Source organism: Gadus chalcogrammus, chromosome 5, assembly GCF_026213295.1.
Source record: "Gadus chalcogrammus isolate NIFS_2021 chromosome 5, NIFS_Gcha_1.0, whole genome shotgun sequence".
Taxonomy (NCBI): domain Eukaryota; kingdom Metazoa; phylum Chordata; class Actinopteri; order Gadiformes; family Gadidae; genus Gadus; species Gadus chalcogrammus.
The window spans coordinates 8,454,451-8,479,636 of NC_079416.1; the positions used below are offsets into that span (position 1 = coordinate 8,454,451).

At 44.0% G+C, this 25,186-nt stretch overlaps 3 protein-coding genes across 3 annotated transcripts in view; all 3 read left to right on the forward strand.

The window, feature by feature from the left end:
• The window catches only part of LOC130382761 (kinesin-like protein KIF6), a 52,321-nt gene extending 51,909 nt beyond the window's left edge, over positions 1-412 (forward strand). The window contains exon 21 of the mRNA XM_056590649.1: positions 247-412. Coding sequence (XP_056446624.1) covers positions 247-412 — 166 coding nt within the window. The remainder of the gene's footprint in view (positions 1-246) is intronic.
• An 8,039-nt stretch (positions 413-8,451) lies between these two features.
• LOC130382711 (potassium channel subfamily K member 16-like) lies at positions 8,452-11,078 on the forward strand. The gene is made up of 5 exons (XM_056590592.1): positions 8,452-8,664; positions 9,218-9,332; positions 9,575-9,741; positions 10,221-10,389; positions 10,794-11,078. The coding sequence occupies exons 1-5, from the start codon at positions 8,452-8,454 to the stop codon at positions 11,009-11,011; spliced, it is 882 nt and encodes a 293-aa protein (XP_056446567.1). The 3' UTR covers positions 11,012-11,078.
• Positions 11,079-12,116: 1,038 nt separating this feature from the next.
• On the forward strand, positions 12,117-17,519 carry LOC130382763 (potassium channel subfamily K member 17-like). The gene is made up of 5 exons (XM_056590650.1): positions 12,117-12,449; positions 15,053-15,167; positions 15,598-15,764; positions 16,189-16,357; positions 17,263-17,519. Exons 1-5 carry the CDS (start codon positions 12,234-12,236, stop codon positions 17,517-17,519), a joined length of 924 nt encoding a protein of 307 aa, XP_056446625.1. The 5' UTR covers positions 12,117-12,233.
• The last annotated feature ends 7,667 nt before the right edge of the window (positions 17,520-25,186 follow it).

The window sequence follows — 25,186 nt, forward strand, 5'->3', positions numbered from 1 at the left end:
TTGACGGTTAAAGATCACCGTGAGGAAGAGGAGCAGGACCCTGTCGAAGCAATTATCCTCAAACAGGTTGAGGCAGAGAAAAAAAGAGTGAGTGGATCCCGTCATTTTTTTTACAGTGTCTCGTGAAACCCAACCGTTTTCTCCAGCTATGTTTCTATTTCCTCTTATGGGGATCCTTGGATGTTGAATAGAAAGCCATGACCCATTTCCCCGCTGTTTCACGGTACACCCCCTACCCACCATCAGGTTCAAGAGCTACATCGGCGACCTGAAGACCCTAAGGACGGAGATCCAGCATGTACAGCTGCTGATGGAAAGGGCAAAGGTCAAGCTGCAGAAGGACTTCAAGGAGTGGTGGAGCGAGGAGACGCCGGGGCCGCAGGTGACAGACGCTCTAGCGCCGATGATCTGAGAGCCGTCTCTCCTGAGCAGATATAGCCCTCAATGTACAGGACATGAAGACTCACCTGGGAGCCTGTCGGAGACATGTTTACGGCCCTAACAGCACATCTCGTCCTTATTTGTGAATGTATTTTTTCCACTCGGTTTATCCAGGTTCTCTACAGCGGTCTGGCAGGAGGTTGTTCACGTGTGTGTACGTGTCTGTGTACGTGTCTGTGTACGTGTGTGTGTGTGTGCCTCTCTCGTTAGGATTTTTGGACAGGGCTTTTACAGGACCAGAGCGACCCTTGCGGCCTCTGTTTAACACCGTGCAAAAAAGTCCCGTAGGCGGTAGATACGTGGAAACACATTCCGACAGGAAATGGACGAGTGCTCTAAACAAGTGTCTGGAGAGAGCGGCCCCGGTGCCAAGACAACAAACATCAGCGTCAGCAACAAGCCCGGCAGATCGGGGGGCTTAATAAGGACAACATTGAGAAGGGGGGGGGGGGATTAAGAAATTAGTCACTTCACATTTTGGTCTTCAGCAACATTCTTGGAGCATTCGTGTTGTCTCCGTCGCGTAAACATCTAGCGGGAATTGTGCGAACGAATGGAATACTCTAGTTCTCAGAATCGTTAATCTTTTTTTGCTGGGTTGCAAAAGTGAGTAGAAGGCCAGCGATGTCACTGAGTTAGCACGGGTGTCCCCCGCAGAGACGGTCTCACACACACACACACACTGATGGAGGGGGCCTCCGTCACCTGGTATGCACGTTGTTCAACTGAACCATTAACATCTGACCAACAGACCTCAGTGGTGTCTCCATGTTTGGGTTTTGATCTCGATCACCAGAGAAATGTATCCATCTCTCTTCTCAGCAAGATTTTTTCTGAATCACAAACGGAAAGAAAAACGCAGGAAGTCTGACAGACAGACACCGCGTGTGCCGTTATGTTTCCTTCCAAAGTCCGGAAACAGACCTTCTGTCTTGCTAGCCTCAATCCAACAGGCCACATAAACTTCCAATTGGGTTTTCCTCTACCATTTCCATTTCCTCCGTTGCTAGGAAACGGCACACATGTACACCATTAGAGCGCGTAGGAAAGAGCATCTCATAGTACCTGAGGACTTGTATTACCTCTGGCCACAAGTTGGATCGCGCAACAATTTCTCTGCAATTTAACTGTCGACAGCCACGCTGCTGGCCAGCTTTACCGTGTAGAGCCGCAGCACAAGGCCGGCGTTTATTCATCATGCAACCATTTTCAACAGGATCAGGAGCCCCATCCAGGCTCCAAACAGGACGTCCGAGTCCGAACTCAAAGCCTTCGTCGCCTGGCAGGCCAGGTTCTGGGTAAGACCCCTGTATCCACCTACCCCTGGCCTCGGCGCCACATCCTCTTCTCTCCCGTTCCTCAGAGTGCAGCCTCCGAGGCACGTCTGACACTGCATTCAAAATCTGCTCAACTACTTCAGCTGGACGTCTGGTACCACCATCGCTAAGAGCACGCAAAAGTCGATCATCAAGGTCAAAACTCTTCTCTGTCTTGGCACCGCAGTGGTGGAACAAGCTCAGTGCCGATATCAGGACCGCAGGGCCGCTCACAGCTACCTCAAAAGACTTCAGAGTTCATCTAGACTCTGCATAGCCAGCCCCCCCCCCCACCCCACCTACATATTGTATGTTGTCTGTCCTGGCACTTAATGTACGCACTTATTGTAGGTCGTACTTAGTAATAGTACTTAGTAGTGTAGCATCTTATTCCTGCTATCTTTGTTGTGTGAGGGGAATGGGTTAACTAGATTCGATTGTTAGTGCTTTACACTTGGTCCTGTAAACATCTTTACTGTTCCGACAGCAATATATTGTTTCACCTTCTTATGGAAAATGTACTTATGTAAGTCGCTTTCGATAAAAGGGTCTGCTAAATGCCATAAATGTTCATGTGAAATGGCCACGGTAGTTCCTTCCTTAGCTTATCCATTGTACAGCCCGGGTTAGCTCTGCTCCTCTCAGAACAGTCCTGACTCCGCCATTTTGAACGTCGAGCACCACTTCGAAATTGCACCCAAACAAGTTCAGCGTGATTATCGCTCCAGATTACACACTTTCCCAGGGCTTTGTCCGCGGACACGCTGGTGAAAAGCCTGTGCGGTTTCCCCTCATGCTATTTGCCTAATCGCACTTTCAGTCATGGCTTATCCGTCGTCTAATCAGGTTTTATTAAAGGCTTTTGACAGCATAACATCCGGGAAGAGATAAGGCTTGGGCGTCTGAGGACTGCCCAACCTTGCGACGGATCTCTTCATTAATACACTGGGGGATAGGATAAATATAGCCTTCTTACTGAGAATTAGTCAAAGCACAACTGGGCCTTTCCATGATTGACTGTGGTTGAACAAACAGTGAAGGAAATACTGTTCATGTGCTGAAGTCTACTGTAAAACAGCAATGTGTTTATCGCACATCACAGCTACACAACAACGGCCACCACAATGTTAGCGAGTCCGTCAGTGTAACTGTGTGTTAGTGCCAGTGTGGCTAAGGCACTGACTGGGGATGTAGTGCCCTCTTGTGGTTAAAGTCACTACAACACTGTGTAACTGTGTTGTGTGTAATTGTGTTGTGTGTATCTGTGTGTTAGTGCCAGTGTACAGGCAAGCCCTAACTCGGGATGTAGTGCCCTCTTGTGGTAGAAGAGACATCATCACTTGCTGCTGGATCTGAACTTGATGCAATGTAACACACTAGACACAAACGAGGCCCATAGCGGTCAATACAGATGCATTCGTTGCAGTACATTGCCCTGAATTGCTCCGCTTCCTGAGTCTAGATTGCTATATAAAATAGTAGATTTTGTGACACTCATTATTAGATACTCCATGCTTTCTTGTTTTGCAGGGGCCATAGCCTAAGCTACTTCCCTGCACACAAACAACAGGAGCCCTACTCCCATGTACCCTCAGCGACAGACCTCAGGTAGAAAAAACCCACCTGAAATTCCTACCATCAAATCTCCACTACCTGCCACCACATTCGTCAAGTCAAATATGCATCAATGTTTTTTATATTTCAGGAGCTTCGTGCCAAAGATTCAAACGATGCAGACTCCCTCTGAGGATCGGCCTGCCTCGAGTCACCAGAGGGGAGGGTCAGTTCTGGAGCTTACCCCACAACTGAGGTAGACAACACCAAGCGGCCACCGGTTGTTGTTGTTAGGGGCGGCACATATGTCTGCCCACAGGAGATGGGGTCATTGCTTTAACACAGCTACGAACTTGGCCAAAATTCTTCGATCTGCAAAAGCTGTGACGCTGGTGCTGCAGCATTCGTGGTGAGCCAGGCTGCTGGTTCTGTCTCCCTGCTCCCCTGCGGCCGCCCCAGCAGCAGTGTCAGGGATGCGTTCCAAACACTAAACCATGTTGAAGTGAACTATTACCTCTGTGCAGGACGTCACCAAAAACCCTTTGGCCCGCTTTTTCGAGCTCAGTTTATGGTCCAGCATGGGGACATTTCTTGGTATCTTTGAAGCTTTATTTGACAGTTTACGGTACATTCCAAAACCCCCAACCATGGATTTTTTCCCTCAACAGAGATGTGGATTTATGTCATGATCTTATTGGGATTTGTTCGATGGGCTATTTTCGAATCTGGGTAAAAGTGAACATAATCTACGTTGCAGTTTATAGACTGACGGCCTGCTGTGACTAACAGCCATATAAAAGATGTATCCTTATTATCTGATAGATGCCAAGAATGGGTTTCTGTGCATGCGTGTCCGCACAAGAAAACCGTCACAGTGTGTGTGTGTGTGTGTGTGTGTGTGTGTGTGTGTGGGTGTGTGTGTGTGTGTGTGTGTGTGTGTGTGTGTGTGGTGTGTGTGTGTGTGTGTGTGTGTGTGTGTGGGACCATGGGGAGGTTAAACCAGGAGAGGTGGTTAAGGGGGTTCTCACCGACAGGACAACAGACAGCCACTTCCCCATCAATCATGTAATTGGGTTAGTGTATTGATGTGCTCTCTATGCAAATACAAACAGTATCATACATATGTCTTAACCCTACGTGTGTGTGTGTGTGTGTGTGTGTGTGTGTGTGTGTGTGTGTGTGTGTGTGTGTGTTGTGTATTTTCGTGTGTGTATGCATTTTTTTTTTACCCTTCAGGGACCTCTCCAGCATTAAGCCGGCGGACTATTCTATTCCGCTGACTGGGGACAGCCGCATCGACGATGACATCCTGGCCTTCGTCAGGGCCAGAAACCTGCTTCAGAGGAGAGGTGAACACACAGAGAGAGAGAGAGAGAGAGAGAGAGAGAGAGAGAGAGAGAGAGAGAGAGAGAGAGAGAGAGAGAGGAGAGAGAGAGAGAGAGAGAGAGAGAGAGAGAGAGAGAGAGAGAGAGAGAGAGAGAGAGAGAGAGGAGAGAGAGAGAGAGAGAGAGAGAGAGAGAGAGAGAGAGACTATCACAGAGGTTACTCAGTGATTATTCTTACTTAATACTGCCTCCTTGTGGTTTGACATGTATTGCAGGTAAGCTGTCAAGAAGCTAGGGAAGAACTGAGCAGTTGTTTCCAGCATAAGATGCCATCTCTGCATCATTTCATCATTTTTCACTTTGAAGACTGAAAAGACAAAGATTCTGTATTACTGACCTGCACATTTTTGGAAAATTATAATTACTTTGTGTTTCCTGGGCCAAAACCAAACCAACAATTGGTTTGGTGGGAATCCCGTGCATAACGTTGGGGGAATCCGTGCATTAAGAACCTGTATGGCTATATCTATTCAGGGCTCTATGCAGATTAGATTCCGTCCATTTGTATCCAAAGTACTTTCCGCTTTTACTGCCTCCAGAATGTCTGTCTCAACAACTACCGGTATGTGCAACATTTAAATCAACTCTCAATTCTCTGTCTGGCTCTCTGGCTCTCTTTTCTCAGCTCTGTCTCTTTCTCTCTCTCACTCTCCTCAGCTCTCTCTCTCTCTCACTCTCACTCTCACTCTCACTCTCACTCTCTCTCTCTCCTCAGTTATTCTCTCTCTCTCTCTCTCTCTCTCTCTCTCTCTCTCTCTCTCTCTCTCTCTCTCTCTCTCTCTCTCTCTCTCTCTCTCTCTCTCTCTCTCGCCTCATCTCTATCACTCTCCTCAGATCTCTCCTGAGTCTCTCTTTTCTCAACTCTTTCTCTCTTTTTTTCTCTCTCTGTTTGTCTCTGTCTCTCGCTCTGTCTCTCTGTGTGTGTGTCTCTCTCTCTCTCTCTCTCTCTCTCTCTCTCTCTCTCTCTCTCTCTCTCTCTCTCTCTCTCTCTCTGCTGAATGAAGGGTCTGTGAAGTGCAGAAGAAAGCCCCTCGTCCTTTGTTGTGTATGTGTGTGTGGCACAAGCTCCTCTCATCTCTTAAGTTCTCTGTCATCCACAACATGACAGAGAACCTTTATACACAATGCCGATAAGGACGAGAATTACTTCAAACGATGGCCCGAAAGGTTACGACAAAAGATGACGAATAACAGGAATAACTCATGTCTGTTCTGTTTGCTTGCTTCTCTCCAGATACTCCCCAACAGTGACATCACAACACCCGGGACTTAAATATAAAGTTCAGCCAACAAAGGTGTCTGCAGGGCCTCAAGCTTCAATGCGTCAGGAAAAAATGAGGGACAACCGTGAAAAGAGGCCGCTCGGAGGAGCCGACAGACTGAGTGTTCAAACAGAGAAGTGCCAAGGGAAGGAAGGAGGGTCTTTGAGGCACTTTGGCCGGCGGCACAAGCACATCCATATAGCACACACATACGGCCCACATATAGCAGGTACTGGGAGCACGCGGCCAGCCGTGAGGCGATGGGCAGTATAAATCACCAACACGCACCGCTTGGCTTTCATCTGTACAAATGTTGTCTTAAGGGTAAGAGGAGCTTCCTGTGAAAGCGCCTCCACCGGTTTGCTAGGAGACATGCCCTCGTCAAACAAGGGCTAGATCGGGCTTCGACGGCTCCGGGAAATATGCCCCTTTAGAACCGTGCGGCGGGGAGTTGGAACATATGTTGACGGATTTATTTCAGATGTAATATTTGTGTTTGGGTGTCATGTGTACATTTGCGTAGTGTGAATATTTAGGAGTGGATGTTAAACGCAGCGATGACAATCATGCCTCAACATCATATCATGATTGAATCTTTCGTTCTATGGTTGTTTTTTTATTTTTTATGACTAACAAAAGATCCCATTTCTTTTTCTTTTGTATTCGGCAAAAGAGAAAAAGAAAATTCCTCAATTTTTTTTTAAACTTGTACCAGTTAGTTACGTGTTAAGTACTGCAGTCCTGTAGCCCTTGCCCCAGCTGTGCATTCCTCAATATCGCTTTGGAAAATAACGTGAAGAATACCGTGTAATCTCGCCTGTCCTGCCTACCGCATGAATGGCATCCTATGTCGTCAAGATGGGTTCAAGTGTCAGTTTAATGTACTGTATCTTGCAGTCAAGGTCAATGGAAAGAGTAAACCCACTGGTGTCTGTTGCTGGCTTTAAGGTCCTTCAGACCTAAATCCCATGCAGATATACAAGGCAGCATTTGGGTCTCGGCGATACAGTCGATTTATCTACAATGAATTCACTTCCGTAAGCGACTTTCAATGCACCTGACCCATGAGGGTGTGCCCAGAGGAATTGACACCTCAAAACACAGGGCTTATGTGAGGATGGAAAGGGAATGTAATGTTCAAATCAACTTCACTAGAACAGAATGCCAAACAGCAAATGATCATATCTTTGCAGATTGATACCAAAAGAGTAGCTACATTCCTAGATAAAAAAGCCATGTATCTCTTAAATTCTGCAGCATTTTAACGAAGCAATGTTTCCAGACATGCAATTAAAATCTACTGACGCCGTTAATGCTATAAACACCCTCTCGCTCTCAAATTGTGTTGTGTGTTGCGATACAGAGCCATCACTGCATCACAAACGACAAGAGTAATGATGTCCTGACGAAATGTGGAAGGCCAAAGCAACCTTGTTTGCATGCGTCTGCATCCATTTGCTTGAGAGATCACAAGAGCTGGGAGATTTGCATGAGGCTGAGGAGTTTCCTCAGTGGAAGATATACTGTAGCCTGCTTCTTAAGACGGTGGTCACATTTGCCTCCATTAATAACATAGGTTGCCTACCTGACTAGTTAGTAATAGTTTTATAGATAGTAATAAGAATTAATTATAGATATTTGATAATGCAAATTGTATATAAATGATATCACCGTATAATAGTGCTTGCATTTTTAAATCAAATTGCTTATTACACAGCACAGCGTGTTAACACTGTTAACAGGACACTAAAGTAAAGTTTAATCTTATTCTTTTACTTTTTGAGTTGGCCCCTCAGCCACTTGTTGGGGCATTGTCAGTTTACCAACCTGTCACATGTGAGTGACAATCTGAGTCTCTTGTCACTCAAACACACACACAGGCACGCACACACGCACGCGCAAGCGCACACATAATGGGCATTCCGCAATCATGCATGCCTCAGCCACCACAAGCATCAGGGTAAACATTAACTTATGTTCTGCGGCCTGGAAGCTACCACTGTTCCCTTGTCTCTGTTTACAGGCGGGGAGGTGGGTGTGTGGGTGTGTAGGGGGCAGGGGGTTCATTTGTAAGGGGATGTCACCCTGATGGGGATGGAACGCCTGCTCCATCGTTGCCAAAGCAACCCGTTAATCAATGACCAAACCCCTGCAACTTTCCTCTTTGGCCAATCACGGTAGGGAGGACACTCGGAGCACTCTCCAGTTAGGATCACACCGACGTTTAACTTATTTCCTCTAAAAACTGTAATCAATCAACTCGTCAATACATGTATGGGTCTGTCCAGTCATTGTCCCCGCACTTTGAAAGACTTGATCTAGCGTCATGGCAGACCCCTGCATGGACAGCACTATGGAGGACCGCACGCCTTCGACCAGGACTTTGTGACCTCCATGACGCGTCTCATCCAGAACCAATCTTTGGAGCAGATATCGTACGGTCGCCTCGGTGAAGACGAGCGGGGGGGGGTGGGGGGTAGGGAGGTGGCGTCCATGGCGAGGTTCCAGGAGGCTGGGGGTAAGGTGAGCTGGACAGGGCTGCTGGTTCTTGTGCACTTCTCCTACCTGCTGGTCGGTGCCACCATCTTCCAGATCCTGGAGCGCGAGGCGGAGAGCAACAACCGCAACCACTTCCAGCTGGAGAAGCTCAACTTCCTGGCCAACTACACCTGCCTGGACGGCCCAGCACTGGAGAAGTTTGTGCAGGTTGTGATCCCGTTTGTGTTTTTTTCGGTGAATATAGGATTTTTAGAGAATATACAAGTTTACAATCCGCTTGCAAGTTCACAATTAAAGCATACAATCTGCTATTATTCGGTTTTGTTGGTTATCAATTCTTGACGTGAATATGTAGCCTCATTAGAGTGTTAAAACAATATGTAACATAATTTATAATAACTAATATGTAAATAATAAACGTTAGCATTCACATAGAACAGTAGTGTGCTTGGGATGATAATCATTGGATGGTTATGAGTACCTTAGGGCACTTGGCTACGACTACATGGAAACTTCGGCTTATGTTTGTTTCTCATTAGCGAGATAAAGGGAACATGAACGATCAATTCAATACTGTTGAGTATATTGCAACAAATGATGCGGCAAAAGTTTGATCAATGATTATTGATTTGAAGTGGCCTCCGATCGAACTGGACCGTTAAAGGTAGTTGGCAGTTAATTTTTATAGGAAATATAAACCACTAAATCAGTAAGTAAATGTCTTGAAGAGAGGCTTCGATTTTTGTATTCTTTTTTGTAGGTCATTTTGGATGCATGGGAAAAGGGTGTGAATCCATCTGGCAACTCAACCAACCCCAGTAACTGGGATTTCAGCAGTTCCTTCTTTTTTGCTGGCACAGTGGTCACAACTATAGGTGTGTTACTCTATCTATAAATTTGTGCTATATTCCCTTTTTGTATTTATAGATTAAGATGTCATGATGTATAAATAAGAAATGTAATTAGTTAAAATGAAATTTAATTACTTGATATTAAAACAACAAGGTAGACACAACAGTTTGGGACATAGTTCTTTGTCATGTTTCAATCGACCATTGGTTTTGATGTAGTAAGCTAGTATGCTAATGCTAATGCCGTAGCGCCTCCCGTTTCCCAGGCTATGGTAATTTGTCCCCGAGCACTGTGTCCGGCCAGGTGTTCTGTGTTTTCTACGCCTTGTGTGGGATACCCCTCAACCTGGTGTTCCTCAACCAGCTGGGAAAGTGCCTCACCATCCACCTGGGACGGCTGGAGAGAGGCATGCTCTCTCTGGTTCCCCATAAGGTACTGAGCCCTCGCCCTCCCATCTGCTGCTATGCCATGGGGCTCCAAGTGGCAAAGGGCCATTGGAGCTTCACAGGTTCATGTTGAAATTGACTTCACACAACACGCCCTTATGCAAAGTAAACACTTACTAAAGCAACCCTGTAGATAAGGAAGGAGAAAAGCTCAAGAAGAAGGCCATCTAGTTAGTATGACTATCCCAATAGACCCTTTTTACAGCCGTGTCATGTTTGGAAGAGCACATCTGTTGCACATAACAGTTCCTATGTGCCTGCTCCTTTTTTGTAAGAGTGCCCTGGTACACTGGTTGGTAAGAGTAGCAGCACTGTTACATAACAGGCCCATAGCTACTGAACCTGCCTTTTATAAGCTCATGAGGTTTCGTGAGGTTTGAAACGATTCATCTTCATGAGGTCACCTGCCTGTGACACCTGGAGGTCCTCCCCCCCTCTGGTTTCTACCGGTAACCCCCCCTGTAGCAGGTGGTGGAGGTCCTAGCCGTGGGTCTGTTCGTGGCGTCGGGCAGCCTGCTGTTTCTGGTCATCCCTCCGCTGTTGTTCAGTTACGTGGAGGACTGGTCTTATGGCGAGGGCTTCTACTACGCCTTCATCACCCTCAGCACCATCGGCTTCGGTGATTACGTCGTGGGTGAGTGAAGAGCACATTGTTTGCTCACATTTTTTCCGCAAAGGCGCAGTATGCCCTCTTCATGCCTTACAGTATGGCGGACGATAATAGGAACATGTGGTGTGCGTTAGTCTCATAGCATAATTGCCTTATGTTGTGGCTAAATCGTTCTATCTAACCTAACTCTGCCCTCCTATCGCTGCTGGTTCACTGTGTCTCATTGGCTGTATCCTAAGCCAATCAGAGTGCTTTTAACATTCCATAATCACTATCTGCCTCAGTCATTTCTGACTGTAAATACAAGATGAACCTTAAAATATGACTGAGGCAATTATGCTATGAGGCTGACGAATTGCAGCCCTCAAAGCCCTCAATTAAAAGTTCACCTCAGTGATATTGAATACTAACAAAAAGTGCCTTTTCAGGGACGGATCCGGACAAGCACTACATCACCGTGTACCGGAGCCTGGCCGGGGTGTGGATCATCTTTGCCCTGGCGTGGCTGGCCCTGGTCCTCAGCATCGGCGCCAAGCTGATGGAGAGCGCCATCGTGCTGACGCGCCCGGGCCTCAGGAGACCGCCGGGGGGGGTGGAGGACGGGTCCTCCGGCAAACTGGAGGAGGAGCTGGGCCAGAGGGCCTAAGAGCCCAAGATCTGATTTAGGTTTTACACGACGACTGTCTCACCGGGATGGAGAATGACTGAAACACATAAACTGGGAGGGAAGGGGGGAAGGAGGGGGGCGGGGGGTGACATGAAGAAGAGAACGAACAGATTGTAACCAACATTTTATCCATTGTACCTGCTGTGTGGTTTCTCTGTACAGTTTGGGTGTATACAGCACAAGAACAATCTAGCGTTCCATTTGACTATTTTGCGAGTGTTGATTTTACCAATGAGTTAAATTCTCCTGCCACAAGTGAGCATTCTGGGCCTTAATAAGGAATTGTTATTGTCATCGTGTACCCTCACTAGATACATTTTGGTGTGTGTGTGTGTGTGAGTGTGCGCGTCTGTATTTCCACATCTCTGTTTGTGTACCGATTGGCAAAACTCCATTGAAATTGAGCATGAAGAGCTATCTAAAGCAAACACATTAATATAAGATGATGGGGGCAGTGGGACCTGAGAGCATGCATATCCTCTCTGGTGTAAAGGTGGTTTCAATCAATGACCATCACTCTCGTTTCACACAGCTGGCCACCACGCACCACATTACTACTCAGTGAGGCACCCTGTGGCCATACCGTCCGCTTGTCTGAAACTAAAACCCTTGAGATTATGATTCACAGTTTAATTTATCCAACATAACATTTGAATTGACCTTTTAGGAAAAGGTGGTTTTCTGCTGGCTATGTGCGTCTATCACTCATATGTAATATTGCTATTCTCCTGTTCTGCGTCACATACAATAAGCACACTCTTGCTTTCAGAACTCATCATAACTTAGGAATCACAGACCTCAAAATGGCCCGTGACAATCAAGAGGGTCCTGCATTAATGCCCGAAGCACATTAACTGGAACTCAAAACCCTGACCAGTAACAAGACTGCAGTCAGTGTGTTCCGGTGATTGTGATCTTGCTGAGTGTGGTCTGAGGATTTGACCGCGGCTGACCGGTGCGCTGCTTCTCTCTGTTGTGCTGTGTTTTATTTTGCCTGGGGATATTTGCATGATAGCCAGGAGGAGTGCGAGAGGAAATTAATTTGCCTGTGGCGCCTTGCAAAGAAGAAGACGCCGGGCCTGGTCACTCCCTGGACGCTCATCTCTGCCACCGGTGCCCAGAACCTTTGACCCAGGGTTGGAACCAAGAGAGTCCCAGTTTTGTCACCCTTCTTTCCCAAGCCTCTTCAACGGCGTCGACAATGGGGCTGGTGGAGATCTTCGCCCTGGCCCGGGTGCCCTCCATCCTGCTGCTGGGGGCCGTGTACGGGGCGTACGTGTTAACGGGCGGGGTGGTCTTCTGGAAGCTAGAGGGGAACCTTGGCAGGGAGGACATCAGCGCTATATTGGCACGGAAACAGCAGGTGCTCAAGACGTACCAGTGTCTGAACTCGGACGGCATGGACGCGGTGATTGCGGTGAGTCGCCCCTCGACTGAGGAACCCTGTGATTTGGTGCGCATGTCGGTAGTCTACTGGTTGTAGAATTGCACGGTGTACATCGACGTGGTCCTTTGTGTGTTACTTAAACTGCCTCAAACTCTGGACCACTTGAGGGTAAACAACCTGCAGTGGTGGGTCAAGGACTAGGGAGGGGCGGAGGGGACATTTTAAAGTTAAGGTCCAGGAAAGGTGTACTGAAACTGTTTCTGATGATGGTTGCTGCCAACACAACAGTTAACATTAATTTGTTCAATATATTAAGTTTGGATAAACAAATTCTATTAATTTAATCATGTATTTTAATAATTAAAGGTGCTGGTTGTAGCCTTTGGAACATCACGATGATTAAAAGACATGGTGGTTTTTGTATGTTTATTTTGTTGTCTCGCTGTGTTTCTTCAAACATGACAAGGCTACTAGATGGAAATTTACGACATGTAAAGTAGGCTGCTTGGAAGCCTGAGTAAATGGACCAGTCGGATCCATCCCGGACGGGATCTTGATCAAACATAGTTCTGCCATTAAAACTAAAAAGTCCCATTCTCTCAAAACCCTATATTCTAAACTTAGGCATCAAGGTGAATGGTGTAGGATTAATTGTTATCTAGCGGTAGGGGGTTACAGATTGCAACCAATTAAACCCTGACCCCGCCCACCTTCCTTGAATCCAATAGGTACTTCCAAAATGATGACATCGACGTCTACTACCGCATCCAGAAGCCAAGGTTCAAGGGATAAAGTTCCATGCTAGATTTACATTTAGTTATTTACTGTGTAAAACGTCATAGCTAACAAGTAAAATAGCAACAATGGACTAATTTAAAAGAACCCTCTATGTAGATACAAAGGGTTTATTACAATGAAAACACGATTCTTAATTTCATGGTACTTAACACTAACTAACACATACTTATGAATATTATATAACATTACTGCAAAGTCTGTTTCAGGTGACGCAACTTAATTATGCAGAATGCACCATTACAAGATATATGTCTATATATTTAATTATTAAACTTGGTTTTGTTGTTATGAGCCTGAATGCCTGATAATCAGTTAAGACGTATACAGTATATGGCAGAAACTATAAGGGCAAAATCTGTCAAGAAAATAATGAGGATAAAGACAAGTTATGATCTTAATTTGATTGTTAGGATGGAATGGGGAGACGTCACATATCTTCAAATTACAGCAGCATGAGCCAACAAGCCATGAGGTGGCCAGACTGAACTGAACGACGTCTCCTCCCTCCCCACTCAGTCATATATACATACACATGCATTCATCACCACTCACCACTCTGCTGACACACAAACAGAATCATCCCCTCTGCCCAGGAAGTTAAATAAACAAGATCATGCTGTTTTATTAAATGTCACCTTTAGTAAAATGATCACTTTCATTTAACTGAATTAGAATGCAGAATGAAGTTGAAAACAAAATAAGCCTGTAAATATTGTTAGATGTTTTAACATTTAAACGTGTTGATTTCAAAATCGTTGGAATAAAATAAAAGATATGTTTATTTTCAGTTCTGCAACTTGTGTCATATGCAGCTGACCAAAAAGTCTTGCATAACCAGGGTACATTTTGTCCTCAACCGTCCACTGTCAGTATTTCTGAGGTGCATGCCACATTCAGGATGGACCCAACACTTTTATATCACGGATAGTTTCAGCACCTGCCCTCTAAAGGTGTGTCTCGTCCTGATGGCTGTGATTCCACTCCCCACTTGTGTCCAGATGAACCTATCATATCAGGGTCATCTCGTGACTTAACCAAGCTTTTATTGTGTGTGACTGAGCAAATTATAGTTCGGAACACTGCTGCTTGTGACCAAGTTGATGCTCGTTTCAGAAAGTCTTAGAATTTTGCATACATACGAGACCAAAGCGAAGTCTAGTTATTATTTACCTCTGCTTTTTATACATAGACAAAGATATTTAATTCCTGAAATATATAGATATTTCAAGAATGACTATAAGGAGATGTTGTTAATCAACAAGTGATGAACATTATATTAATCCAGGGTACAGGAATTAAGATATTAAAGGTGTGTACGTTTGTTGAGGTTGCAGATGCACAACATGGTGGGCTCTGTGGACGAGGACCACCTCCATATGTCGATATTATGGGAACAAATACATAATTCTGATCTTCAGGCGATTACACACTAATTAACACCTTCTTATGGATATTATATTATATTTCTGCCAATTCCGTTCCGCTTGATTTCAGTTCATTCTACATGCCATTAATTAGAAATCTCACAGTTCAGTTCAGTTTTTATTTGTCATTGTTACAGAATAACAACGAAATTTTGTTCGAGAAAAGCACTGACAGGCATGTAGTTTTAGTTAATCACTATTCTCACTATTTCTATATACCATCAGAAATGGCCAAGAGATCTCAAAGGGGGAAAACAATTGACTTAACTGATGAATGCAACCAAACCACCAACCACTAGCCACTATCACGCTCACAGGCATAGCAGTGCTCAAAAAGTAATAAATACTATTCGATTAGTGAGTCCTTTCTAAACTGTATTTTAATAGAGTTTGTACGTGTTTATATTCCAGGTACTACAAGATGCTTCTAAGGCTGGCCTGAGTATTAAAGGCAACCAGACCTCTGACGGCTTTTGGAAATTCACCAGCTCAGCGGTCTTTGCTGCCACAGTTGTTACTACTATAGGTCAGATGATCTTTATTTATTTTTTTACATTGTATTGCACACACACACACACACACACACACATGCGCGCACACACGCACAGACACACAGACACAATGCTAACGTGGTGGGCTTTTACTGGCTCATATTTATTTCCCTAACATATCACATGGCACAGTTCACAATTAGCCCGCATTTGCATCATCTCATCAAGAGAAACCATGTCTAACAAGACGGATGTCTTGTTAGTTGTATTGATAAGCCTTTTACCACTGCATGCTCCTACTTTGAGGCTTTCACTTCAGGCGAAAATGAACATCATACATAAAATAAAAGGTCCATGAAGGTATAAGAGTAACTGGGTCATCATGTTTTTGTTAATGAGACACTACTGTTGAGATATGATGCAATTTGGATTATAGTAAACCCTGATTTATTTTGTCATCTCCAGGCTACGGCAACATCAGCCCCAAAACGACCGTCGGTCAGATCTTCTGTGTTTTCTTCGCTCTGTTCGGGATCCCCCTAAACATTGTGGTCCTCAACAGGGTGGGCAAGTACATGCTGACCATAGAGAGGAACATCTGTGACTTCCTGCAGGGAAAGACCACGCATCCGGTTAGGATGCTACGCACACACACACACACACACGCACGCACACACACACACACGCCCACAAGCATGTGCACATACATATGCACACGAACACACACGCCCACAAGCATGTGCACATGCATATGCACACACACCCACACACACACACAAACATACACACACACACACACACACCACACACACACACACACCACACACACACACACACACACACACCACACACACACACACACACGTAGGGTTAAGACATATGTATGATACTGTTTGTATTTGCATAGAGAGCACATCAATACACTAACCCAATTACATGATTGATGGGGAAGTGGCTGTCTGTTGTCCTGTCGGTGAGAACCCCCTTAACCACCTCTCCTGGTTTAACCTCCCCGTGGTCCGACCCCCTCTTCCCCCCGTCTCTGACTGCTTCCAGAGGTGTTCTCGCTTCTTGGTCCACCTGGTGTCCTACCTGTGCGGGGTGGTGCTGTTCTTCGTGGTGCCCATGGTCGTGTTCAAGGGCCACGAGGGCTGGAGCTACTCCCAGGCCATCTACTACTGCTTCATCACCCTCAGCACCATCGGGTTCGGGGACTACGTCGCAGGTACAGCATCAGGCCGTCCTGGCACACTGGCCCCGCCCCCTGGTGATGTCATCTCTAGAATCAGATGGACAACCCTTGGCCTATCCACAAATAACACACATTTATATTTGTCCTTAACGGAGAACCAAACCCCCTCATCCTGTCTTTGGAATAACTTGTTCAATCTTTTTCATAATTGTGGGGTTTGCCGCCTCCCGTATGCTTAATCAGCAGGTACCGGTAACCATCAGCCAATTAGAAGACTAGTGATGTAGTCGTCTAATGTGGTGTTGTGGTTTGGTTTTCCTTTAAGCCTATAGCTGACAACAGATTCACTGCACAAGTTGAAGGGCCCGATCTAATATCTTTCCACTGCCCACCGGAGGCGCCAATTTCTTTGCATGGAAGTAGATCTGAATGATGATTTGAATGTCACATACCAAATGCCATTCAGCTCTGTTGTGTTGTGCAAACCCTAAGCAAATGATATGGAAACCAATCCAACACAGGTCAGTGCAGATAGAGACTGATAGACCAGTGGCTGCTGGTTTAATTTACAACAAATACATTTGGGTACACAATATATTTGGGCAAATTACCAAGAGGTCATTAAGAATTTACACAAAGTAAATTAGAGTGATTCCTTAATCTGGGCATAATGGAGCAGGTACAAGTTAAAGAGCTGGTATTGTGTTAAGGAGCAGATACTGTGTTAAGGAGCAGATACTGTGTTAAGGAGCAGGTACTAGGTTAAGGAGCAGGTACCAGGTTAAGGAGCGGGTACTAGGTTAAGGAGCAGGTACCAGGTCTAGGTTAGCTTTACTACCTCCCCCCCCTCCCCCCCCCCCCCTCAACACCCAGCGACTCCTTAAGGACATGGCCAGTGGAGCGCTAACACGTAGCACCCTCTAATGTTCTAATGGCAGACAGTAACCCGGAGCAGGCGTACCCCGAGTGGTACAGCTTCATCATGGCCTCCTGGATCTTCTTCGGCCTGGCCTGGCTGGCGCTGGTCATCAACCACACCATCGACATCCTTGAGCGGCTCCACGGCTTCCTCAACGGCTGGTGGCGCCGACGCAGCGGCGTGGAGGAGACGGACCCCCCCGACAACGAGAACCCCGACACGCAGGTGGAGCAGGAGGAGGCGGAGCCTGTGAAGATGCAGAAGTTAGATGACTGAAGTGTGACCCCCCTTGATTGGACTGAGCTCTCTTCTGGTGATATGATTTCTTTTTTTTTTTTGGTTCCGTTGTTTTGCTGGAGTAGCAGAATGTGCTGGTCTAAAGATCTGAATAAGCGCTGACGGATCTATAGAGCTGTAGATCTAGACAAGCAGGCATAGAAGGAGCTTGTAGAGCAGGAGGGGCGGGGGGGGGAGTGGGCGGTTGAACAATGACATGATTGGAGGAAACTAAACACATTAACCCCAGATATTGAGGATTTTCAGAAAAATTAGCCGGATTTCGCCCATTTGCTTAACTTCTTTTAAAATATCATATCAATTTCAATAAAAACTATCTGAAACATTTAAAATGTAAGTCTCAGACGCCAATCAATTCATGTTGATGTTATAATTACTAGTACAACTATAAATCGAGACAAACATGGTGCCCAAAAATGATCACTCACTTATTTCCGGCACAAATAGTGTCGACCAATTATATGTTGAGTCATTTTCATTGGCCCAGGGTGGATGCCGTTGCAACAAGATGAATTCAATGCCTGCCTCATTTTAAGACCTGCGTTTTTATTCTGGTGTGTAGCCTATCGTTATCTACCTGGCAAACAATGGCCTGAGATTGAGATTATCTGTGGCAAACAACATTAGCTCAACATGTTTATTTCCCTCCACGCTGTTCGGTGGGTTAGTGGTTTGTGGAAAATAAAAGTCTTTGCAGAACCTGCCGACCACAGCCTTATACAGAACTGCCAATTGTATTTATTTATATTAAGAATAACATCGGCAAGTTCACGTCTCAGTCACAACATCAGTAAGGCGTTTCATTTCAAATATAAATAAAGATAATTACATGCCATTTTGTAGATTGGGGACACTTTAATCCAAAGTGTTTTACAATCGTGGACACCGTGCATACATTGTTGTGCATTCATTCTTAGCAAAGGTAGCCCCAGTGGGTTGGTTGCAATTTAAGATAATCTGTACATTTTACAAATGAGGAAGAAAATAACTCGATGATTATTGTAAGGTTTCAATTGTTTTTGGTTAGATTAACCCAAAACAATTAAACAACCTTAAAATTATTGAACAAAACAAATGCTGATTATTCTATTGGGAGAGCGTTTTGTGTTACCTTGTGATTGCGCCATATTTGTTGTTGCATTGAACATTTTTGTTTATTTAAAAACAAGACTAATGTAATATTTAGATGACTATTTTATTTTATTTCTACTAATGTCAAATGACAAGTGTGTTGTATAGCATGTGTTGATATACGTTGGCCCATCTGCTATGTCTTCAAACACAGTGATCCAAAAGTTGCGCATCAAACCATCATAATAACTAGGTTGACTTCAACAAAGAAACCAAAAATTATATAAAATATAACTGTTAGGTGACTATACGTTTCATATACGTAGGTAGATTCATGTATCTATTCAGAAGTTCAAATACGCTCACTGTGTACGTATATGTAAGTCTTGAGAAACTAGAGGAGAATATTGCTTTTAAGAAAACCAATATAACTCTGTATGAAAGTGCTTGGGCAAAATGGGTGGAGTGTGACTCTGTGTTGAACAAAGAGAGTTACTTTGGAAACTGTTTATAATTTATGTATATTAATAAAATAATTACAACCAACTTTTTCATTCTGATTCTATTGCGGATATCATATTGTGGTAGGAGTAAAGTAAATATCAGTGCAGTAGTAGTAGGGGAGAGGGTATGGTTGTAACACATTTTTCTTCAGCACCTAAAACTACATTTTCGTTTAAAGCTACAGTTCTGGACCTTTTAGGCAAAGTACCCACATTTGTCAACTACAAGTGGCAACCATTAAAATCTCCTCACTATATCACAGAATTTGTGAGATTATGACAAATACAATGTATACCTTTGTTACAACCTACCCCACCACCTGGGTAGGTTGTAACACCTACTGAGGTAGGTTAACAGGTAGACAAAATGCAAAAAAACAATGGGACTCCATTTGATATGCCGATTTAATGATAAGTATAAACAACAGGGTTTGAAAATAGATTCACCAAACAAAATATTCTTAAACTGTATTGTGAATGAAGACATATGCATCCTGTCTGTGAATGTGTGCGGTGTGTGTGCATGTGTGTGTTACATTGGCAAAGGCAGGCTGGATGCCACACACATCTGTATATACATGAAAAATGGTAGGCTACATTCAGTTACTGTATGCATACAGGAAAAATAGAATCCTATAACCATTCTTCACATAAGCTGCGTTTCCATAAAAGGTGATGCGAATCTTTAGAAAGTTCGCAAAAAAGTAATTTGAATAGGGCGCGGGATCCGCGTTGCATTGTGGGACGTGGCGGCCATGTTGATGGCTACGCGAACGTTAACATAACTCTGACATAACGTTGTTGAACGAAGAGAAGTAGCAGTAGAGTTGAGAAAGAATAGCTAGAAAAAATATGTTAAAATCCCGAAAAGGATCTGGAATTTACCGGGACACATTAAATAGAGATGCCAGGGACCGGTATGGTGACAAAATCAGCATTATGGATAATTTGGATCCATATGAAGTTCGGGCGGCAGGTAGCGGTAAAGGAGGCCATCAACATGGCGGCCACGCAGAGTAATTACGTCATGACACCCAAGCCCTATTAGGTGCGTTTCCATCAAGTGGTTGGAGCGGAATAGGGTGATGACGTTACACGTTGATGTCGGCAGGGTTGCTATCATGGTTGCTATGGCCGGTCGTTATGCGGAAATCGGAAAGTCCTGTGTGTTCAAAGTTCGCTACGTCACAGTTGATTCGCAAAATGTGTTTCCATCTCCCATTTTGCGAATTTACTCTGTTTCGCATTTCTCAAAAACCACCTCAAGTGAGCGGATAAACTTTTTTGCGAATTAGAGGATTTGATCATTGTTTCCATCACCGTTTACTGATTCGATACTTCAAAGTTCGCATTAAATTAGGGGGATGGAAACGCACCAATAGATAATAATAAAGATCATTTTAATGTTATGAACAAAAAAAAGCATAACGTTTATACTTTGTAAACAGTTGTTGTTTTTTAAGAACAGGGCGACATCTTCAACATCTTCTCTGGTAACAACTTTGTATGCAAGGGGATGGTGGTCACACTTTCAAATCATGCGTTTTACAACCTACCCCGCCCTGTCATCCATTACTAAACTAGCTGTATTGGCATGGTGCTTTGACATTATTAAGGGAGAGATACACCATTCTTTACTAGAGAAACTATAATTTGACCTGATATAACTCATACAACTTTATCTACAACGGTAAAAGTACTAGAAAAAACATTAAAATAAAAAAAAGTTACTAGACTGAAACTGTCACATGGCTCATATCTAATCCCTGATTGGTGGAAATGGTGGCGTTACAACTATCCCCGGTCTCTCCCTACTAGTATAAATGTACGGCCACACTGAAAGCGTTACGCGCGTTAGAGGCGTAGAAAATCTGCATTTTTGCATAGGGGAACCATTGGTTTAGGCGCGTAGATGGGTTACATAATACATACGCTAAAGCAGCGCGAGTTAATATCAGTTCGGTTTAATTGATGCGTCTCAGGAGGAGCATTAGTTTGACCTAATTAAGGTCAAGCGCCACTCCTGACTTGTTATTGGTCGGTTTAATGCCCTCATGTGTTGCACTGTCATTCGTAAAAGCGGCAGACCCTCATTAGAATGCGTAGCACATATGTTTGTCCTGCTGCGACACCTCTGTGAAGCTTCTATGAGCAGTTACTCGGTTACTTAACACTAGAGGGTGTACTTGTTACACTAAACTAAGTAGTTATCGCAAGGAGAAAAAGAAAATACACCAAAACAACGCGACATTTATCTTTAATATCATGTAATAATACATTAGAATGTTTATTAAATAATGTCACACATACTTTATGTCCTTTTATTTTTTAAACCACTGGTGAATACTGAATGAAACCATGTTAACCTTTAGTTGTACAATGACCCCGGATACCTGCATGTTAAGAAAAGCCCTACTTCACATGAAATGATGACCATGATGATGACCATCTGGGAAAGCATTCGGCGATGACTGCAACCGTGATTCAAGATAGTGAAGAAGGGCTTTCTGGTACTATGAGTAGGCCTAAACAGGGTGTGGAGAACTGAAAGAAATTTGAGGAACATGATATAGAAAGTGATACTTTCTTCTTCCTTGAAGACATTTCTTCCAAAAGGATTCGTGTGATTAAAATCTCACTACAGAGGCTGCAATACCTGTTTCGTCACAATCCAGTGAGGACCAACGCTGCCGTTTCCCAAAAGGGACCTGTCAATAAAGGAACTGTCTGAACATCACACCTAAATGTAGCTAATAATCCTAATGCATTATAACTTCCTCTCCTATTCATGAATACGAATCATTGAAACCTAGATTCCTAACCTGGTGCACTGCAAAACCTCTTATTAAAATAAGAACATTTCTCTCTTTTATTATAGTTATTTACCAAAATGCTCCATAAGTAAATCTTAAATATATGCTTTTTTACCCTTTCTGCATGGATTCAGCAGTTAGTTGTGATGTTGATATTCAAATCTTATTCAAATGAACACATTTTCCGCCCTTCTAAGCACTTATTGGCCTGCTTTGTGCTCAGCACCCCTGTCTCTGAGTCTGCCTGCGTGGCCTCAGACGTTCAATGCCTCAGCCATGCGTGTCTGTGTTTGTTGAAATCCGCCCTCCACTTTCGTGTAAAGGCCTCCCCTTCGCGTCAAGGTGAGGGCCTATAGGGAGCGGATGGAGCAAAGAATGAGGAAACTGTTTTAGACAAAATTCTACCAAGAAGTGTATGTTCTTGTTTTTATTTTACCAGTATTTGTGATTCAAAACAGATAGGTGTGTGTGTGTGTGGTTGTGTGTGTGTGTGTGTGTGTGTGTGTGTGGTGTGTGGTGTGCGTGCGTGCGTGCGTGCGTGCTGTGTGCGTGCGTGCGTGCGTGCGTGCGTGCGTGTGTGCAATGCATGCTTTGTGCATGCATGGGTGTGTGAGTGTGTGCATGCACATTTGGGTGCATACATGAAGGTACTCAGATTGCCTTGACATTGAAAGTTGATCTGAAAAACGTCATAATTGCAGAAATTGTGGGAAATTACCAGTCTGGCAGACACCCTATAGTCGCCCTCAGACCATTTTTTCTTGTAGGAATAGTGCTGACTCGTGCTGAGTCTGAGGCAAATACCAGACGGCTGTAGGCCTTCCTTATGTTGGTTTCACTAGGGTCTACAGTTCTTTGAGGCAAAAGAACAATCCAGAGTGTATATGCAACAGATTTATATTATTTTCCTGTGAAGAGGAATATCTGCTCCGGTATTTTCCGAATAACGTCCTTCGAAATATTCTGTGGTGGATGAATGCGACTGAACAATAACATCAAGCGTTTCATTCACTACAATACAATTTGATGTGTAACAACAAATCCAAGGTGCAATGGATCCCCATTGCATAGGAAAAGATTGTAAGTAAAGATCACAGACAAGTTGGTATGGTATGAAGACACATGGCAAAAACTATAACAAACTAAATGTTATTAAAGCATCCCCACATGAAAATATGAAAACTAGACCACAATTCCACAACCCCTCGTTTAATTGGTCCAAAATCCTGCACTTATTACTTACCCAGATTACTTGATTATTGTATGTGAAAAGTCATTTTTATCAATCTGTATCCAGTGTATCCCCAAACAATGTGACTAAATGAAACATGTGCAGATGTGCAGACCACGCACAACATAACTGCTAGAACTTGTTAATCTTGTAATATTCCAAACTTTTCCAAATAATCAAGACCTAAATTGTGCGGAAACAGTATCAACCTTATGAACCATTATCAGGTTTAACAGACCACCAATCAGGCAAATCAGCAAATGTTTTGCTAGCCTACATTATTTGTAATGCTGTTCTTTGAAAGTCAACCACAGGTAAATTGTTTCCTTTTCATATCAACAATTGTTTTGCATTGACTAGATGTCTTTTTCTGCAATTTGCTTTATCAAGCTAATAACATAGAGCTTGTTAGTTTCCTACCAGGTAATTCAATGCAAAATAAAAGAGATTAGAACAGCTCTACTGATAACACTGATATGATATCATTAGTATTTAAAATATTAATGGAGTTTCAGTTCATTTGTTGGCCATGCATACCCCTGCAGTACGGGAACAGAGCTCTTTGATGCGGGCAAGAGTGGTCAGTTCAGTTGCAATAACACTTTGATTTCTACAACGATGTTACTTCGAAACATGCTGCTGCTGTTTCTTTATTTACTTCTTCTGAAAGTTTTGCAATGGACATGGTTTAATTTGCAGAAAAACATACCTAAAATACCACAATTAGCCAACGTAGAGGGAGATTTTCTCCATGTGACCATCACGTCATAAAGTGACAGATATGGATTTATAAGCCAGTATCACAGGATTCCTGGACTTTATAGATTATACTCATCTTTCTTTGAAATAACAAACAGATGAAGGTAAACTACTCAAATGCATTCATTGTTTATTTTATAGCTATTTGAATATTTGTAAACTCTTTAATGTTTCACTGAATTCACTCAAACACCAACGTGTGTTTTAAAGGAAGTGTTGTGATGGATACATTTCATGGCTCTTGCACAATCATGTCATATCAGCTGATGTCCCAATTTATGTCAGTTGATTGCTAACTTATTTTTTCTTTCGCCAGGGTCGGCAAATTTTCGAGTTCCAAGCCAGGCTTCAGCAGGTCTGGCTTGAACCTCATCGAACACACGTAGGAACAAGGCGTGACTCGAGGTTCCGAAACAACATGTCTGTGTGGTATTGTAATCAGTGACTGGGTTTGTTTTTGGTTGGGCACATCTAAGTTTATGACCACTGTCAGAGATAAAGTGTGAGTCCGACTTCCATGCGAACCAATTAACGTCTTAAAAGTGAGTTCTTTGACCTTGTAATATATCTTTACAACAGTAATTATCAGTAAAATGAAAGGTTAAAATGCCCCACGGGGGGCGAAGGTAATCAAAAACATTACAACCCTACCAACGGCGCCCTACTTCTCCATGTCTGGAGGGAGGGGGGGGGGGGGGGTGACCTCTTCATGACATTAGTCTGCATTCTTGTTTGCCTTATGTGTCCTTCTCCCCCCCCCCATTGGAGGTGAAATCCTCGTTCTCGGCCAATGGGAGCGCATCAAGCACACCATGCCTCTACTGAAGTGGTCTGTGATTTACTGTCTCTTGACCCGACCCGCCCCCCTCTCCCCCCCCCACCCCCCACCTCTCTCTCTCTCTCATTATAATTCCAATTATGATCCATGAATAGATATAAAAAAAATGAAATATAATCAAAATAAAAAACAGACCACAAACGGTAGCAGTTCCCCCGCACCAAACTAAAATCAGTGGACATCCCTGGATATCAGAATCATACAACGCGGAGACTGAGGCTATGCAACTAGCTTCGACCAAAGCTTGATAGTTTACGCAAAATGTAGGAATTAGCACTCGATGAAGACAGCTTAATGCAAGCTTGCTAATGAATATCGATTTGCGTGAGTTTGTGTTTGTGAGTGTGGCGTGAGAGGGAGTGTGTGTGTGTGGGGTGGGGGGTGTGTGAGTGAGTGTGCATTCACAAGCTTGTCAGTGCTCATTGCAGGTA